The sequence below is a fragment of the Belonocnema kinseyi genome, chromosome 7 (assembly GCF_010883055.1).
Source record: "Belonocnema kinseyi isolate 2016_QV_RU_SX_M_011 chromosome 7, B_treatae_v1, whole genome shotgun sequence".
Lineage (NCBI taxonomy): Eukaryota > Metazoa > Arthropoda > Insecta > Hymenoptera > Cynipidae > Belonocnema > Belonocnema kinseyi.
Window position 1 is genome coordinate 60390732 of NC_046663.1, and position 20592 is coordinate 60411323.

The 20592-nt window shown below is 26.6% G+C and overlaps 1 protein-coding gene across 1 annotated transcript in view; it reads right to left on the bottom strand.

Annotated features, from left to right (window-relative positions):
• The window catches only part of LOC117177289 (transmembrane protein 59-like), a 17605-nt gene extending 1162 nt beyond the window's left edge, over positions 1-16443 (bottom strand). Inside the window, exons 1-3 of the mRNA XM_033367883.1 lie at positions 16218-16443; positions 15944-16076; positions 7494-7783 (exon numbers count right to left, since the gene is read on the bottom strand). Of these exons, the coding sequence (XP_033223774.1) occupies positions 7494-7783; positions 15944-16076; positions 16218-16358 (564 nt within the window). The 5' untranslated portion in view covers positions 16359-16443. The remainder of the gene's footprint in view (positions 1-7493; positions 7784-15943; positions 16077-16217) is intronic.
• Between the last annotated feature and the right edge of the window lie 4149 nt (positions 16444-20592).

Below are 20592 nucleotides of genomic sequence, written 5' to 3' on the forward strand. Positions count from 1 at the left end.
TACGCCAATTAGCACAAATGGTAAGTTCCGACAGTGCCTACAAGTGTGCCTACTGGCCGCTAGATGGCAATACCGGTTTCATATGTATACACCTGGTATGCAAATTAAAAATGCTTTCATTTATTTTATTATACTAATTCTGAGTTGAAAGAAGAAATAAATGAGCGGTAAATTAATCGGATTTTTTTTTGTACACTAGATTGGAAGATTGCAAAAGATTTCATGGATTGTATGAAATCAGCATTGGAATAATTAGTACAAAAATATTAAAGGAATTATAATTTAAAATGTAAAGACACTCAAAAGGAACGATTTATTTTATACCGCCCATAAGGGGTCGTCCATATACTGGGCTGCCAATTTGTTGCTTTATATCCCCCCCCCCACACACACACACACCAAAAAAGCAACGTGCCCTAAAGTATTTATCTTGCGCTTCGCTCTCGATTGTATATTTATCTCGCGCTTCGCGCTTAATTCTGTATTTACCTCGCGCTACGCGCTCGGTCTTTATATTTCTCCCGCATTCGTGGATACACCATTTAAAATCAAAGGTCAACGGACTGACAACTGTAATTTTTTGATTTTGAGCTCTCTTTTGTTAAAGCGCTTTCGGCTTTAACGAACACATTCTCATCACGTATCTCGTGCTTCGCACTCGATTAATCCAAAATGTCAACTTTTCTACATTATACACAACACTTTTATAATAATTATGATAGATTTCTTATGTAACTCTGCCTGGGATTGCTTATTTAAAAATTGCAAAATAAAGAGCAAATTGTATTTATCCTGATTATTTTTATATTTGTTTCTTATTTTGCTTTAAATTGTATTCTAAGCTACGCTTAAACATGTATTATTTCAATAAATTTATATCATTACAATTCATAATATGCATAAAAATTGAATAGTACTAATACTTATTTCCTTGTTTTTATCATTTATTTTTATTTTTAATCTTGTTTTTTACGATTAAATAAAAAATACTGTGTGTCTGTATAGGGTCTAATACAGGAATATATATATATAGGTTCCTATATAGGATCCTGTGTCCTCTTTCGTCTTTTCTGTCCTTTTTCCAAAACTTAAATTTTTTTATTTTTAATCTTATTTTTTTACAATTAAAAGAAAATCTACAAGGCCTATTTAAAAATGATTAATAATAAATTAATAGATTTTTTCAGACGAACATTTTTTTTGTGTTAATTTTATTTTGTACGTTGTGTCATTTTCAAAAAAATTAAATATTTTTATTTTGAATGTTAATTTTTACGTCTAAAGCAAAAACTACGTGTCCTATAAAAAATTACATCTCTTTTTTGGATGAACAAGTTTTGTCTCGTTTTTTCCGTAGCTTGTGTCGCTAGTCCAAAAAAATTTTATTTTTTTATTTTTAATGGTTTTTTACGACTAAAAACAAAATCTACGCATCCTATCAAAAAACGATTTATTATAAATTTGTAGGTCTTTTCAGGGCGCGCAATTTTAGCTTATTCATTTTTTTTCGTATCTTGACTAGTTTGACCAAAAAATGGAATTTTTGGATTTTTCATTATTTTTTGTACAATCAAATTTGGAATTTTTAACTATTCGACCAAATTCAAAGAGTTGTTATCATAAGCTTGTAGGGCTTTCAAAAAGCAACGTTTTTCTTTTCGTGGCTTTTTTCATATCGTGCGTTGTTTGGTTTAAAATGTTCATTTTAGTTTTTTTTTTTTGATTTTTAAAATGCTCTAACTCTGATCGTTTTATTTTTACAGAAAAAAGTCATAAGGATAAATTGTTTCAGTTTCTGAGCACTATGAATAATTGTGCATAGAATTTTGAAATCTTGAAAAAATGTGGTTTCAAAAATGTTTGGCACGATCAAATTTTGAATTTTCAACTTTTTAAGAAAAATCAAAAAGGTGCTTAAACAATCTTTTGGGGCATTGGAAAAAAACATTGTTCTTCTCTTGACTTTTTTCATATCATGCGTTATTTGGCTTAAAATGTTGATTTTCGTATGTTTTTTGAAATTTTGTAAATACTATAACTGTGCTAAATTTTGGTTTTATAAAAAAAAGTCATAAGGATAAATTGTTCGTCTGATTGAATACTATGAATATCCGTACAAACAATTTTTGAATTAAAAAAAAAGTGGTCTCAAAAATTTTCAAAATACGCTCACTTTTTGAATTTTTACCCAAAATGTCTGACTAAAGAACTTGAGCTTTTTTTTAGGACACTAAATAAGTATACCAAAGGTCAATCCAATGTGTCAATCCTTTCGAAAGTTATCCTGCTGACAAACTAAAAATCTATAGACACACCCAGGCACACACACAGCCAGGCAGAGACAGACAGACACATTCGTAAAAACCTATTTTCGGATTCAGGGGGCCTCAAAACGTGGACATTTGACAAAAACGACAACATTGACAATAAAATAGTTCAACTTTCAAGCAAAAAAATCCCAGAGAACGAATTTTTAACAAAATTGTGGAATTTTCGAGCAAAAAAGATGACTTTATCAAAATAGTTCAATTTTCAACTTACAAAGATGCATTTCAACCAAATCGTAGAATTTTCAAATAAAAAAGATTTAAATTCAACCAAAAACGGTGGAATTTTCAAGTCAAAAACACCAATTTTTTATAAGGCAATTTTGAATTTTTAACGAAAATTCATTTTCAAGAAGAACGATTTTTCAACTAAAAATGGAATAGTCAAGCTTGCCGTTTAAAGAATTACTTTTTAATGAAAAAAAAAGAATTTTCAAAGAAGTTGAATTCAACCAAAAACAGATGAATTTTTAAGTTGAATTAAAAATGATTTATTTTCAAAAAGAAATATATTTTTTAAACCAAAAATAGAATTTTCAAATATTCGGTAAAAAAAAGAATTTTCAAAACCAAAAAGGAAAACCCGGGAAATTTGTTCAGTTACCATAATTTTTGGTTACGAATGTACTGCTATGCAAATTAAATGTGCTTTCATTTATTTTATTACACTAATTTTGAGTTGAAATAGTTCAATTTTCGGATAAAGACATCAATTTCTGACAACAAAAAACACGAATTTTTAAATAAAAAAGAGACACTCTTAACAAAATAGTTAAATTTTCAACAAAAAAGATTGTCTACCCAGAAAATGAAATTTTAAGAAAATACAATACTAAAAAGTTATTTTTCGGTCAAATATTATATATTTAATTTTTATTGATATAATCATATTTATTATTACATATAAAATATAATTTTCATACAAAAATAGTTGAATTTTCAACCAAAAATATGATTTTTAAGACAAAAAATTGAATTTTTATCTAAAAAAGATATTTTGGGAAGCAAATATCGAATCCTTAAATTATCAGATAAAAAATACAATGTCAACAAAAAATTAATTTTCAAAAAATTAAATTCAACCAAAAAAGCCGAATTTTTAACCAAATAGGTGAATCCTCAACCAAAAAAATGAACTTTCAACAACCAAATTAATTTTCTAACAAAAAAGATGAATTTTTAACAAAATACATGAATTTTCTATCAATTAATTAATTTTTAATAGTTCGATTTTCGGATCAAGACTTAAATTTCTAACAAAAAACACGATGTTTAAAATAAAAAAGATACACTCTTAACCAAATAGTTAAATTTTGAAAAAAAAGATTAATTGTACACCAAGAAAATGACATTTTAAGAAAATACATCAATTTTCAACAAAATCGTAAAATTTTAGGGGTAAATGTTGTTAAAAATCTACAAAAAAGTTAAATTTTTAACCAGGAAATTTTATTTTTCGACAAAAAAGGTAATTTTCCGCCAAATATATATTTAATTTTTTAATTTTATTCATATTAATTAATATATATTAAATATAATTTTCATACAAAAATAGTTGAACTTTCAACAAAAAATATGATTTTTAAGCCAAACTATTGAATGTGCATCCAGAAAAGATATTTTTGGAAGCAAAATTCGAATCGTCAAATTTTCAGTTAAAAAATACATTTTCAACAAAAAAATGAATTTTCAAAAAATGCGATTGAACCAAAAAAGACGAATTTTGAACCCAATAGGTAAATCCTCAAACAAAAAAATAAATTTTCAACAATGAAGTTAATCTTCTAACCAAAAAGACGAATTTTTAACAAAATAAATGTATTTTCTACCAAGCAATTAATTTTTAAAAGTTAAACGTTCGGATTAGCAAATAAATTTCTAACAACAAAATACACGAAATTTTCAACAACAAAAAAATACATTTTGAACCAAATAGTTAAATTTTCAACATGAAAGACTAATTGTCTACCAAGAAAATGAAATGTTAAGAAAATACATTAATTTTCAAGAAAATTGTAGTATTTTGATTGTAATTGTTGTTGAAAATCTACAAAATGGTTACATTTTCAAACAGAAAATATTATTTTTCGACAAAAAAGTTAAATTTTTTCCAAATATTATAAATTTAATTTTTTTATTTTATTTACATTTTTATTATATATTCAATGTAATTTTCATTAAAAAAATAGTTGAATCTTCAACCAAAAATATGAATTTTCAACAAAAAAATTACTTTTCTACCACTTAGTTTAATTTTCTACCAGATTATTGAATTTTCAAGCCAAAAAGGTTAAGAATTCAAATAATTTGTAAAATGTGTTTTGTTTAAAATTCGTCCTCTTTATTAGAAGTATCATTTTTATAGCATGAAAATTTAACATTTTGGAAGGAATTTATGATCTTTCTTGAATGAAAAAATGGTTTTGGTTGAAAATAAAACTCTTGTCAAAAATTCCCTTTTTTATTTGACGATTCATGTCCTTTGGTAGCAATATAATTTTTTTTGGTTCAGTTCAACGGATTTTTCTTTAAAATGAGCCTTTTCATGGTCGAAAATTGAACTACTTTGTTCATTCATAATCAACAATGATGATTAAATTCACGAAGAAAAAACATTGCCTTATTCTTGCAACACCTGTATACCTATCTGTATTAGTTTAAATAATACCACACTTCAAAGAAAAATGTTGAACACTTTTCGATACTAATGGTTGTCATCCGATTGTGAGATAAGGAATAATAACTTTGTCAACAAATTTTTTACCGTACCGGGAAAATATGTGTTGTTTAATGTCCTTTGTAAGAAAAAAAAGTACTTTTATTTAATGACAAAGTGTATTTATTAGATATATCTAAGCATGCCTTATAAGAGAGAAAATGTTAATTTTCAATGGTTCGTTAATAATGGGAAATAATTCTGTTCTTAAAATTTTGTTACCACACTAAAATGTAAAATGATTCAGGCTTTATTTCACAAGATTAATTTTAATTTCAAAAAATGTCGAAACAGAATCTAGAAGATTTACAGCGAAATTTCTCAATTTTGCGAGACTACACAATTTTAGAAAAAATCAGAGTACGTTTAAGAGATATTTAGTAGTTTAAAAAGGTTAAAAAATAATTAAAAAGTGGGAAATATTTTTCAAAAGTCTAAAACAAAATGAAGATTGTTGAAAATTTTAAACAAAAATTTTAGAAGCTTCATTTACTGAAAATTTTACTATTCCATTTTATGTTGAAAATTTATATATTTTTTAAATTGAAAATTCATGTATTTTGTTAAAGATGCGTATTTTCAGTAGAAAATGATTGCTGTTAATTGAAAATTTATGCTTATGGTAGAAAATGCAATTATTTAATTGAAAATTATTTTAGTTTTTGTGGATTCATATTTTCGGATTAAATAATCAACTTTTTAGTCAAAAATTCAACTATTCTGCTACAAATTCGTCTTTTTCATGAATTAAACTCTTTTTTGTTAAGGATTGAAGTATTTTGTGAAAGATTAGTTTTTCATCGGATAAATCAAAATGTTTTTGATTTTAAATCACAATATTTTTTTGTTGAAATATCAACTATTACATTTTTCGTTGAAAAATCATATTTTTAGTTTGAAAATTCAACTCCTTGATGGAAATTTGAACTACTTTCTTAAAAGTTAATTTTTTGGTTTAAGATTCATAATTGTAGTTGGAAATTCGTTTTTCTTTTATTAAAAATTTTGTTTTAAATAAAAATTTAACTGATTGGTGGGAAATAAACTGTTTGCTTGACAATTCGTTTTCTGGCTTGAAAATTCAACAATTTGATTGCAATTTTTTTTCTTGAATGACACATTTTTGATGGAATATTCAACTATTTTTTTGAAAAAATTAAGCTTTTTGGTTTGAAAATTCAAGAATTTGATTACAGTTTTGTTTCTTTCAAAAACATTTTGATTTGTTTGAAAATGCAATGTATTTTGTTGAACATTCATCTTTTTTTCTTTGAAAATTAATCTTCTTCAGTTTAAATTTTACTTTTTTTGTCATTAAAAATTCAACAATTTGGTGGCTAATTTAACTGACTGGTTGAACAAACATGTACTTTGTTGAAAAATCGTATTTATTTATGAAAAATCTTTTTTATTCTGATAATTGTACTGTTTGATTGCAAATTAAGCAGTTTAATCGTTTTTTTTTTAATTTATCTGTTTAGGTTGAACATGTGTAATTTTAGTTAAAAATTAGTTTTTTTATTAAAAATTAATTTTTTAAATTAAAAATTTAATAGATAGGTTAAAAATGATCTTTTTTGTTGAAAATTCGACTGTTTGTAGAAAATACGTCTTTGCGGATTGACAATTCAACCATTTTGTACAAAATTCAACTATTTGATACAAAATTCACCTTTTTTGTGGAAATTTCATCCTTTTAAATTGAAAATTAATTCTCATACATGAAAATTGATCTACTCCATTTTCGATTAAAAATTCAACTATTTAGTAAACAAAAATGTAGAAACGAAAAAAATATGAACTAAAAAATGACCAAGTAAAATTTGGACTAACATGGCATGCATTCTTCAAACTACTTAATTGAAAATGTATGTATTTTTGGAAAATTAATCTTTTTGCTTAAAAACTTTAATTCTTGGTCGACAATTTAATTTTTTTTTAGAAGCATAATCTCTATGGTAAAAAATGCAACAGTTTTATCAAAAAATTATTCTTTTTTTTAGTTAGGATTCGAGTATTTGTTTGAAAATTTGTCGTATTTGGTTCAATTAAATTGTTTTTTATTAAAAATGAACATATTTTCTTGGTTAAAATTTTGTAAACATTTTTTGTTGAGGTTTCATATTTTACAGTGGAAAATTTCACTACTTGGTTGAAAGTAGAATTACTTTGTTAATTTATAGAAAATATTCAAATTTTAGTTATTTATTATTAATAGTATAATAAAATAGTGTCAACCCTCAAAATTCCAGGTTTTCCCGGTGAGTGAAAAAGTGGGAGTTTCTGTATAACCGGGGGAAAAAAAAGACAACTTCAATTAAGTTAAAATCAATTTGAAAATTAGTGGAAGTTAAATTGACAAGCTTCTGCAATGAAAATGATAAATTAATCAATAATCATATTGTTTCCTTTTAGAGTAAAAAGAATTTAGCTATGAATTTTTTTTATACCCCAGAGTCCATCGGCACCGTTTTCACATAAGTCTGGGGCAGTTTGAAGCCTTCAGAGTCCCACCATCCGGGAAGAAGTTCTTTCCTGAGACCGGGATCCGTTAGAATATCGTTTTCCGGAATCTCGGGAAACATCTGTAGAACATTCGAATCGATACCAACATTTTCTTCGACGTATATAGCCACGGAGAAGAGTGAGAGGAGATCGGAAACCCGTTGCTTTGCCATAACAGAACAGCCTGTTCTGCAGGCATTCTGATCCTGGGCCGCTGCGTAGGCTTCTGTACAAGCTGAATTAAAACAGAAAATTTAGAAAATACGCTAATTTTATTGTATTACTGGAAATTCATAAAAAAATACCCCTACGAAAAAATATTATAGGACCAAATCAATTTTAAATCAGGCCCTACAGTTGAAATAGCAAAACCTCTTGTAGGCGAAATATGTTGTTTTTAGAGGAAATTAGGCGATAGGTATTTTTCTGATTTGCAAACAAAACTTTTTCTAAAAAGTTATGCGTATTTGAATTTTGTGCTTTGTTTTTAAAAAAACCTGATTTTTTTTCTTCAAACCTCTATAAATTTCGGCCTAATTTAGATATTTATTATTTTCTCTTTGATTCAAAAAGCTTTCAGGCCACCTTTAAATTTTTGGTTGAACTTGTACTTTGATAATGAAGATCTTGTAAGTTTGATGCTTGCTAAATAACTTCTCTAGCCAGGAGAATTCTTTTTTATTACAAACGATTTTTCTATTTTTTCTTCTAAACAATGATATATACGAAAATATGTTAAGATAAAAGTTTGCACGTCTAAAAATGTTCTACGAAAAATGTCTCTTATTATTTTTCGATATTTTTCATAGTTCACGAAAAAAAATCAAAAACTACATTTTTATATTTAGAAAAATAAAAAGGTCGGATTTTTAAGAAAATCTTTTTTATTATTTTCTTCAAATTTTGAAAACATGAAAAAGTATAAGTTCGGGAAAACCCCACCTTTTTTATTTTTCTAAAGATTTTTGAAAATATTATTTTAATTTTAAGAGGCCTGTAATGTCAGTAGAAACACTTACTCAAAACTGTTGATTTCATTACACATTTAATTTAAATTCCTAACATTTCAAGTAAAAATGTCACCGTTAGTCTGGAAGATATCGTAATTATTAGGTTCTGCCTACATTTATTTATAAATTTTCGAAGCTGTAAAACAGAAAAAATTTTCTTCTTAAAAATATTGCAATTTCAACAAAATACATGAATTTACAACCAAATAGTTAAAATTTCAACCAAAAAGATGAATTTTTAACCAAGGAATTGAACTTTCTACCAAAAAAGATAAAATTTGAAAGAAAATACATGAATTGTTAACCAACTAGTTGCAGTTTTTACTGGAAAAAGATAACTTTTCTGTCAAAAATGGAAGTTATTCATATTTTCAGTTAAAACAATTCATTTCCACCAAACACAATTAATTTTTAACAAAATATAAATAAATTATTAACCAAAATATAAATTTCCATCAAAAGAATAATTTTTGAGGTTAAAAAATGAAATGTATTCGAAAAACGTATTAGACTAAAAGATGAATTTTCTATCAAAAGTGATGAATTTTAAACACAAAATTTGAGTCTTCGGGCTAAGAAGTCGAATGTTTGACCAAAAATTGACTTATAATCCCGAAAAAATGAATTGATCAAACAAAAATGTAATATTCAACCAAATAGTTGCATTTCTAATCAAAAAGATTAAGTTTCTACCAAATGAGATCAATTTTTAACAACAAATATAATAGTAGACTTTACAAATACATAAAAGATAGAACTTTCAACCATAAAATATGAACATTTAAACAAATAGTGCAATTTCCAACATAGAAAGATCATTTGTTCAAACCAAAAAGACGCATATTCAACAAACAAAATTTTAGTCTATATATATATTCTACAAAACAGTAGAATTCTATAAAAAAAGTTAATTTTCAACTGAATAGAATTTGAATTTTCTACCAAAATAATTAAAATTTCAACCAAATAGTAGAATTTTTAAACAAGAGACGAATTCTGAATCAATAATATTATGGTAGACTTTTCAATTAAAAAGAATTAAGTTTCAACCCAAAAAATATTAATTTTCAATCCAAATTTTCAACAAAAAGGATCAATTCTGAACTCAAAATACAATAGGTTACTTCCCAAATAAAAATAATGAACTTTTATCCAAAAATAGGATTTTTTAAGAAAATAGTGTAACATTAAAAAACATGATAAAATAAAAAAAATGGAAGTTACATTTAAAGTTAAAAAAATTAATTTTAATCAAAAAAAATTTTCAACAAAATAAATCCACTTATAACGAAATAGCTGAACTTTCAAGCTAATAAATAGACGAATTTTTAACAAAAAAACTTGAATTTTTAACTACACAGTTGAATTTTCGACAGACAAAAAGTAATCTAAAAATTCATTAAAATTGTGGAATTTCCAACTAAAAAAAAACAACTAATTTTGTACAAAACAGCTGAATTCTATATAAAAGTTAATTTTCAACTAGATAGTTGAAGTTTCAACCAAAATAGTGAAAATTAAAAATCAAAAGAAGATTGTAGATTAATTTTAAAAAAGTTGAATCTTCAACAAAATAATTAAATTTTCAACTAAAAAGAAGAATTTTTACACACAAAAAAAGATCAAATCCAAAGCCCAAATACAAGTACACTTCTCAAATAAAAAATATATGATTTTATAAGAAAATAATGGAACTTTTAACAAAACAATTAAATTTTTTAACTAGATAGAAAAAAACTTTAACCAAGAGATTAATTCTGGTCCGAAAATATGATGACAGACTCGTCCCATTTTTCCCGATAGGGTAAAAACTCTGTTTAGTTATTCCCAAATATTTTTTGGTAAGGATAAACTGTGAAATGCATGATTTATATTGCAATTTCGAGAATGGTCACTAGGGCGCTTAAATGACAAAAATCTCTGGAGTCGAAAATTACACATTTTCTATATAAAAATACATTTGAAACTTTTAATAGAATTTGGAAACCTATAAAGCCCAGAGAATATAAAAAAAATTCAGTCGACAACCACTAATAAATAAAGCTTTAAAATAAAAGGGAGAAAATGACATTTATAATAGAAATTTGAATATTTACACCTGAAGTTAAACAATTAATGGTTGAATTTTCAACTTACGAAGATTATTGTTCGAACCAAAAAGACAAATTTTTAACCATGAAATATTTTTCAGTCGAGAAAGAAAAAAGATTAGGTCAATTTTTAAAATTTCCAAGCCAAAAAAAAGAGTTTTCTACAAGAGTTTAATTCTACAAAGAAGTTTATGTTCAAACAAACAGTTGAATTTTCTACCAAAGTAGAGGAATTTTAAATCCAAGAGAAAATCTAGCATAATTTTTAACAAAATAGTAGAATTTTCAACCAAATAGTATAATGTTTTTACGAATACTAAACCAAAAATATCATTTTAGGCCTTTTAAATAAAAATAATAAGGTTTCCACTGCAAAATATAAATTTTCAACAAAAATATATGACTTTTCTCCCAAAAGAATTATCTACATATCTAAATTTTTAAAAACATAGTTGAATTTTCAACCAAATACTAGAATTTCCAACAAAATAATTAAATTTGCAACGAAACTGTAGAATTTTTAACAAAAAAAAAGATAAATTCTGAACCCAATATAAAAAAGTAGATTTTTCAGATAGAAAGAATGAGCTTTCAAACAAAGAATATTACTTTTTAAGAAAATAGTCGACTTAAAAAATAATAACTTTAAAAAAAAAATGTTTTTTTTTAAATATGTAGTTAATTTGTTAATCAAAGAAATGAATTTACAGCCAAATAGTTGAACTTTCAACGAAAAAGGCGAATTTTGAACTAAAAAGTATTTTTCAATCAAGAAAGATAAAAAAATGCAGTTTAACCCTTAAACGGCCAAAACGCCACAACCGGTACACTGCTTTTCAACGGCCAATAACTAAGACTATTCGACACTAGAAAAAATTGAGACATATATATTTTTATTGCTCAAGATCTCCTTTTTCCGACGGTGCCAATGAAATTCCTCAAAAAATTTATTTATTATCCCAAAATGAAGTTTAAACAAAAAGAAACGTGACTTTTCGCGCCTATTTTTTGTTGTGAACCATTTTCCAAAGCTTTTCGAGTCTGTAATTAACCTGGAATCTCACTAACGGGTGGAATAAATGTCTAAACTTTGAGAATCCATGGTTCAAAGATCGATTTTTCGTTTTAGTATTTTCAAAATGGCGTCTTAATGGCAAAATTTTTGTGAAAACATTCATGAATTTTTTTCAATAAACGATGCGCTTTTCGGAAAAATCATCAAGAATAAAAAGTTCTTGTAATCAGCCAAGGAATACGCCTGAATTTTTTTAAAGCGTTTTGAGCAAAATTTTGGATTTTGCATATGAACAATTTTTGCAAAATTCGAAATTTTGCTCAAAACGCTCCGGAAAAATTCAGGCGTATTCCTCGGCTGATTACAAGAACTTTTTATTCGTGACAAAATTTCCGAAAAGCGCATAGTTTTTCAATAAAAAATTTCCAACGACTCCGTAACCTTTATTGCACTCTGACATCAAACCACACCTTCACCGCATTGTCATCCTGGGAATTTTCGAGTACACCCAGCAAAAAAAAATGCCAAAGCGTAAAGCCTCAAAAATTGCAACAAACTCCGAATCGGAATTGGATTCCGATGAAAATGATGAACGTATCATCATACCTAATCCAGATTACGCTGGCTCTGATGGAGATGATTCATCAGATGACGAGAATTCGGGATCGGAATTTCCAAATTCCAAATCACGTTTTTTCATGGAGTAACGAAGAAAAAGTTTGCCCTGGAAATTTCTGTAAAGAAATCAGCAGGAAATATTTGTCGCAATCAAAACTAGGTGATTTCGAAACTCACAGATACGAATCACGAACAAGAGCATTATGTAATAATGAACAATGTCGCCAGAGGACTACTAGATTTTGCATTGATTGCAACATGTATTGCTGCTTACATTGTTTCTCAAAATTACATTCTGAAACAGCAGGATCAAAATGATTTCAACGGATTGACGGACGATAGATATTCGTGAATCATTCTTACACGATTCTTAGAACTATGAAAATTTTTTATTAAAAAAACTTTGCGCTTTTCGGAAAAATTGTCAAGAATAAAAAGTTCTTGTAATCAGCCGAGGAATACGCCTGCATTTTTCCGGAGCGTTTTGAGCAAAATTTTGGATTTTGCATATGAACAATTTTTGCAAAATTCAAAATTTTGCTCAAAATGCTCGGTTGATCTTTGAACCATGGATTCTCAAAGTTTAGACATTTATTCCAACCGTTAGTGAGATTCCAGGTTAATTACAGACTCGAAAAGCTTTGGAAAATGGTTCACAAAAAAAATAGGCACGAAAAGTCACGTGTTTTTTTTGTTTAAACTGCATTTTGGGATAATAAATAAATTTTTTGAGGAATTTCATTGGCACCGTCGAAAAGAGGAGATCTTAAGCAATAAAAATATATGTGTCTCAATTTTTTCTAGTGTCGAATAGTCTTAGTTATTGGCCGTTGAAAAGCAGTGTCCCGGTTGTGGCGTTTTGGCCATTTGAGGGTTAAATGTTGAATTTCCAAGCGAAAAAAACGAATTTTCTGCAAGAGTTGAATTCTACGATAAAAATTAATTTTGATTCAAGTGGTTGAATTTTCAATAAAATAATTTAAATTTTTTACCAAATAGTAGAATTCTTTAATCAAAAGAGGCGAACCTTGAACCAAAAAATATGAATTTTCAATCAAAGTATTCAACGAACAGTAGAATTTTTAAAATGCTAAGATCATTAATCAAACCAAAAAGACACACTTTTAACTAAAAAATATTTTTCAATCTAAAAAGATAAAAAATGAAGATCAAATGTTGAATTTCCAAGCCAAAAAAAAAACGAATTTTCTACAAGAGTTGAATTCTGCAAAAAAATTAATTTTTAATCAAAAAGTCGAATTTTCAACAAAATAATTTAAATTTTCATCCAAATGGTAAAATTTATTAACTAAAAGAGTCGAACCCTGAACCAAAAATATAATTTTAAACTATTCAAATAAAAAGAATTAAGTAACAATAAAAAATATGAATATTCAACAACAAAATATGAACTTTTCATTCAAATTTTCTACAAACTAGTAGTCGATTTTTTAACAAAATAGTAGAATTTTCAACAAAATAATTAAATTTTCAACAAAATAGTATAATTTCTAACCCAAAGAGTCGAATTCCGAACCAGAAATATGGTAAACTTTTCATATAAAAAGAATTAGGTTTCAACGAAAAAATATATGACCTTCCACTCAAAAAATGAATTTTCAATAAAAATATTCAACAAAAAGTTGCATTTCCAACATGCAAAGATAATTATTCAAACCAAAAAGACGAATTTTTATCTAAAAAATATTTTTTAATCAAGAAAGATGAAAAATTCAGTTGAAATGTTGACTTAAAAAAAAACTTTCTACAAAAGAATTGAATTCTAAAAAAAAAGTCTACTAAATATAGTTGAATTTTCAACAAAATAATTAAATTTTCAACTAAATGGTCGAATTTCTTAACTAGTTCTGAACCAAAAACATAATTGTAAACTTTAAAAATTAAAATAATTAAGTCTAGTAAAAAAAACGAATATTGAACAAAATATGAATTTTTAACAAAATTATATTACGTTTCTCCCAAAAAATAAACTTTTAATGCAAATTTTTACTAAAATAGTGGGATTTCCAAACAAATTTTTGATCAAATAGTAATATTTTTAAACCAAAAGAGACTAATTCAGAACCAAAAATATAAGATGAACATTTCAAATAAAAAGAATAAGCTTTCTCCTAGAAATTATTAATAAGTTTCAACAAAATAGGAGGATTTTCTACAAAATAATTTAATTTTTAACGAAATAGTAACATTTTTAACCAAAAGAGACGAACCCTGAACCAAAGATATAATGTTAAACTTTTCAAATAAAAAGAATTAAGTTTCAACAAAAAAATAAGAATATTCCACAACGAAATATGAATTTTAAAAATTTTCTACAAACTAGTAGTTGATTTTTGTAACAAAATAGTAGAATTTTCAACAAAATAATTAAATTTTCATCATAATAGTAAAATTTTTAACCAAGAGACGAATTCCGCATTAGAAATATTATGGTAAACTTTTCACATAAAAATAATTAGGTATCAACGGAAAAATATATGACTTTTTTCCGAAAAGATGAATTTTCAATCAAAATATTCAACAAACAGTCGAATTTTTAACTAAGAAATATTTTTCAGTCAAGAAAGACAAAAAATTCAGTTAAAATGTTGAATTCCAAAGAAAAAAAGAACGATTTTTTTACAACAGTTCAATTTAAAAAAAATGTCTACCAAATAGTTGAATTTTCAACAAAAAAAATTACATTTTTAACCAAATAGTAGAATTTCTTAATCAATTCTGAATCAAAAACATAATTGTAAAGTTTAAAAATTAAAATAATTAAGGTTCGTAAGAAAAAAACGAATATTGAACAACAAAACATGAATTTTTAACAAAATTATATTACCTTTCTCCCAAAAAATTAACTTTTAATCCATATTTTCAACAAAAACAGTAGAAGTTTCAAATAAATAAATAAATTGTTAACCAAATAGTAATCTTTTTTGTCCAAAAGAAACTATTTCAAAACCAAAAATATAAGGTGAACATTTCAAATCAAAAGAATAAACTTTCACCGAGAAAATATTAATTTTCAATAAAATATTAGGATTTTCCACAAAATAATAAAAATTTAAAGCAAATAATAGTAGAATTTTCAATCAGAAAAGACGAATTCTGAACCAAAAATAAAATAATAAAATTTTTCAAATAATAATAATTAAGTGTAAACGATAAATTATGAATTTTTGATCTAATGAGACAAATTTTTTCTCCAAAAAGGGGACTTTTCACAAAAACAGTTGAATTTTCAACTTAAAAGATTTTTTTTTGACCAAATAATTAAATTTTCCACTACAGAGTAAAGTTTTCAAAAACTAAAAATAATTCACTTTCAACCACAATAAAATGATTTTATAAGACAATAGTGGAATTTTTAACAAAATAATTAAATTTTAGCCAAATAAAAGTAATTTTAATCAAAAAGACATGGAGTCAAGAAATCCACGGTTTGTATTAAAACTTTGAGAATGTTCACTGGGAAACTTAAATGACAGCAACATATTAAATCGTCAATTACACAATTTCCATCTAAAAATACATTCAAACTATTAATTGAATTTTAAAAACGAAATAAAGTCCAAAGAATTTAAAAAAAAACTGTCAGTCATCAAACAATAATCAATAAAACCTGAAAAGAAAAGGGGAAAAAGGGCACTTACAAGCATCGCAAGCATCTCTCGTGCCGTTTACACCATCAGTAGCAAGTCCTCGGCTGAGATCGACTAAATTAAAAAATCTACATCCCCTCTGACAACACGATTTGACGTATTTGCTCTGAGTAGTAGAAGAATCCTGAAATAAGAATCCCTTTTAAATGATCATTTATCACGCCTGAAATCTCTAATATCATTAAATAAAAGAGAATGGAAATGTCACAAAGAGATATAAATAAGATATGCATCCAGTATCCACTGATAAGAAAATAATGCGTACATTTGTGTCCGTCGAGGGTACTTTTTCGCATAGGCTAACGCACGGATCTTCGCGATTCACCACGTTGAAAAACACATCACCGAAAGCAAATTTCGATAAAATTAAAAGCAGAAACGCGAAAACCTCCTTCATTTTTTTCATCGTAGTAACAATTTAGTGAAGCAATGTCAGGACAATATCCGGAGCTTTATCTTTTTTGTTGGTGTCAAAATACAGATTGACAAGAAAGTACGGACGGAAGCTCGGGGAATAATCGAGTAAATATCGATTTATTTATGGTGGGAAAGAAAGCCATTGGCCGATTTAGGGAAAATTGACCAATCAGCTCTCGGCGCAGAGCCTTCTGCTAACGCCGACTCTTCTGGGTTTTCACAAATTTTGATTGATTGGTGTTAAAATTCGATGAGACAAGTTGAATTTAATGGTGAATAATTATTGTGGTATTTTTTTAATTTCATTTATATTAAATCAAATGCATTTCGAAGTTTAAGTGTGAATTTTTTCATCAAGAGGGAACACAATTTGACGAGTGTAGTCACATCGAAGTGAGTCGATCTTGAATTTCGAGATTCGGAAAGGACTTCCGGTATGTAAAATTTAAAATGGTTCTTTCATGAAATATTCTTATTAAAAAAATTGGTGAAGTTTTTGTAATGTTTTTTTTATCATACCTATAATTATAATTAATTATAATTAATATTATAATTAATAATATTTATAATAATGAGCCAATTTTTACTTAAATAGAAATACGTTTCAAATTCTAATAAGCTCATCATTCATAGCACAAAATGATCTTTTAAATAAAACTAATGTTGGTACTATATTCCTAATTTTACCTAATTTTCAGCCTAAAAGACAAATTTTTAGCAATAGTGTTGAGTTTTCTAGTCAAAAAATTACAAAAAAAGTTTAGTATTCAACCAATTAGTTAAATTTTGAAACTGTAAAGATGAATGTTCAAAACAAAAAGATGAATTTTCAACAAAAGAGTTGAGTTTCCAACCAAGAATTATTTTGTAGTAAAGGAAAAAAAATAATTCAACCAAATTTTGGAATTTTCAAGCCAGAAATGCGAATTTTCTACAAAAAAATTAATTTTTAAAACAAGAATATGAATTTCCAACAAAAATTTATTTTTCAACCAAATAATTAAATTTTGCACGAAAATAGTTGAATTCTCAACCCAAAAAGATAATTTTTTATCAAGAAGATTAATCTTGTACCAAAAAAAGACAAGTTTTTGAAACAACGAATATAAATAGTTGAATTTATTCTTTAAAAAAACAAAAACATTTTGAACCAAAATTGGAATAGGTCAATTTTACGTTGAATACATTTAATTTAAAAAACAATTGCCCAAAGAAATAAACTTTTAACAAAATAGTTAGGTTTTTAAGTTAAAAAGACTAATGGTTTAGAAAACTTTTCAACCCAAAAAGATAAATTTGGAACAAAAAAGTCAATCAGCAACAAGAATCTCAATCAACTAGTTGAATTTTGAACAACAACAATATTAATTTATATCGAACCGTTACATTGACAACCAAATAGTTGAACTTTCCAGTAAAAGAGAAGAATTTTTAACAAAAAATTAATTTTTAACCAAATAGTTTAATTTTAAACCAAAAAGATGGATTTTCTTCCGAAATACAGACAAATTTTCAACAAAATAATTAAGTTTTCGACCATAAAAGCTTAATCAGTTGAAAAAGAAAAAAAAATCAACCAAATTCTTGAATTTTCAAGACAAAAAAACTGTGGTATTCAATTTCAGAAAATTGTAATACTTTCACAATCATAAATCATGTGAAAGTAATAAATTACAACATATTTTTATCTCTTTTTTGGATAAAAAAAATTTGGTCTATACATTTTTTCTTCGTTCCTTTTTTCATTTTTCCACAAATGTTCCGTTATTAATTTTTTATCATTCTAGAAATTGTTAGCTGTTTTTTGTTAAACAATTTTCGTCTATTTATTTTTTTGTGCAACTTGGTCTCGCTTGTCCAAAAAATCTTATTTTTGTATTTTTAATGTCTATTTTTTTACGAATAAAATAAAAATTACTCATACTATAAAAAATAAGTAATACAACATTTTTGGACCTTTTTCGACAGTTCAATTTTGGTCTATACATCTTTATTCGTATCTTGCACCGTTTTACCACAAAATGGAATTTTTTATATCGCATTTTTTTTGTGCGGTCAAAATTTGAACTTTAGATTTTTAAAGAAAATTGTAAAAGTTCTTATGATAATCTTTTAGGGCTCTAGCTTTTTGAATTTTCATCCAAATTGGTTGATTCACGAACTCGTTCTTTTTTTAGGACCATAAAAAAGTGTCCTGAAGCTCGACATTCTTTTGAGATTTATCGTCTTTACGGCCGGACGGACGGCCGCACAGTGGTCCAGCAATGGATTTTCGCGTACAAATTAAGCCAGAGGTCTTCATTTTTAGTCGATTTTATAGTTTAAAGAAATATTCTAAATAAAATTCCGTATCAATCCCTCGAGACGAATTTCAATTTTAATTTTGTGTTAAATGTTATGTTATCAAACAATTCGAAAAAATCAGATTTTCTAATGTATTATTTTTTATCATTGGCAGCCCGTATCTGTGAAAAAATAATATTTTCATGTAAAAACACATAAGTACAATGCAATTTTTTATATTATTTATTAATAATAATTCTAATTGCTAACTTAAAATAAAATTTCTCAGCTAGAAAATATCAATCATTGGCAGCAGCTAGTCTTCCTGAAAAAATATATTTTTCTGTAAAAACACAAGAAAATAATGCAATTGTTTATATAATTTGTTAATAAAAATGACTAATACTTATGCTTAACAACATTTTTAATGTGAAATAAAATTGTGATGCATTTAAAGATAATTTTTCATGAAGAAAAAATATTTATTCCTATAAAAGTTCTATAAATTTATATTTGTTAATAAAATTGGTTGATAACAGTGAAATTTTTTCTTCGATAATCTATTCTTATGATATTTTGTGTCCGTGCATCAATTTCTATTGACTTCTTTTGTACTTTACTGGTTTAAACAAAGATAAAAAATAATACATTGGAAAATCTGATTTTTTCCAATTGTTTATTAACATAAAATTTAACACAACATAAAGATGAAAATTTGACCACGAGGGATTGATGCGAAATTTTTTTCAGAGTAAAAAAAGTAACTTTAAAATAAAAATTACGATCTCTAGCTTAATTTGTCCGCGAAAATCCAGTACTGGATGAACAGACAGACAGACGCCATTGCCAAAACTTGATTTTTATCTTCAGAGGGTCTCAAAACGTGGAAATTCGTTGATAAACGGTGGTGTAAAATTTCGGAAAATTCTAATACTTTCTCAGTGATAAATGATAAGAATAAAATTCTTATGATAATGTAAGTGTTGAATAAATTTCTTTTCGAAATGTATATGAGTTGCGCAAGCGGCGCCCTAAAGCCTATAAGTATGGAAATTTTCCATCCTTTTGAAAATTGTTTTTATTCTTCCAATGGAATTTTTAACTGAACAAGCTGGTTTACCTGGATTTGTAAGTAGATAGGTGAAGGGCCAAGGAATGCTGAGGGGAAGGAAACACAGCAAACAGGAAAAGTATCCGAGTTTAGTTTTCTACGTTTTCTAAAAGAATGCCTATCGTTCCAAAGTTTCTTATTTTGAATATCAATGTTTTCATTGAAAAATTGCAAATACACCGAACTCTTGCTTTGAGTCCGCCCGTTTACGATCTTCCTAGAACTGCTGACCTCCGTAGTTTCTCAGGGGAGCACGGCGGGAACATTTGCCACTGTCGCTTTGTAAGGGCAGCCGTGCGAGAGTACTCAGTCGACTATAGTGTGCAATATCATGCATTTCAATTGAAAAGGGGTCAGGCAGCCCTGACTGCTTACGTTTCGACCCCCTCGGATTCACTCTGAGGCCATTTGAAGGCAAGCCCCGACACTGGACTGTAACCGAGAGTTCGGTGTATTTATCACGTGCTGTGATTATAACATATATTTAGTGTTGACCGTGTCTTTTTTTATGACAAAGTTCATATAGAAGTGTTTGTCAAAAAGGTGAAAGGAAAAAGTACTGCATTTGAAAATTCTGCTTGCAGTAATGTTACATATCGTTTGGTGTTTAGTTAACCATTTTTAATTCGCTGTGTTAATTTATTGTATAATTATGCATTCATTATAATTTAATATCATTATCTGCTCAATAATATTACAATTTTAAGTAGTTGTGAGATTTTTAACCGTTTTTTCTGAATGAAGCACCTCCTCACGAACTAGTTTTTCATGATTACACAAAACTCTCGTTTTCAGTCCAGTATCGCGGGGTGACCTGCAGATAACTTTG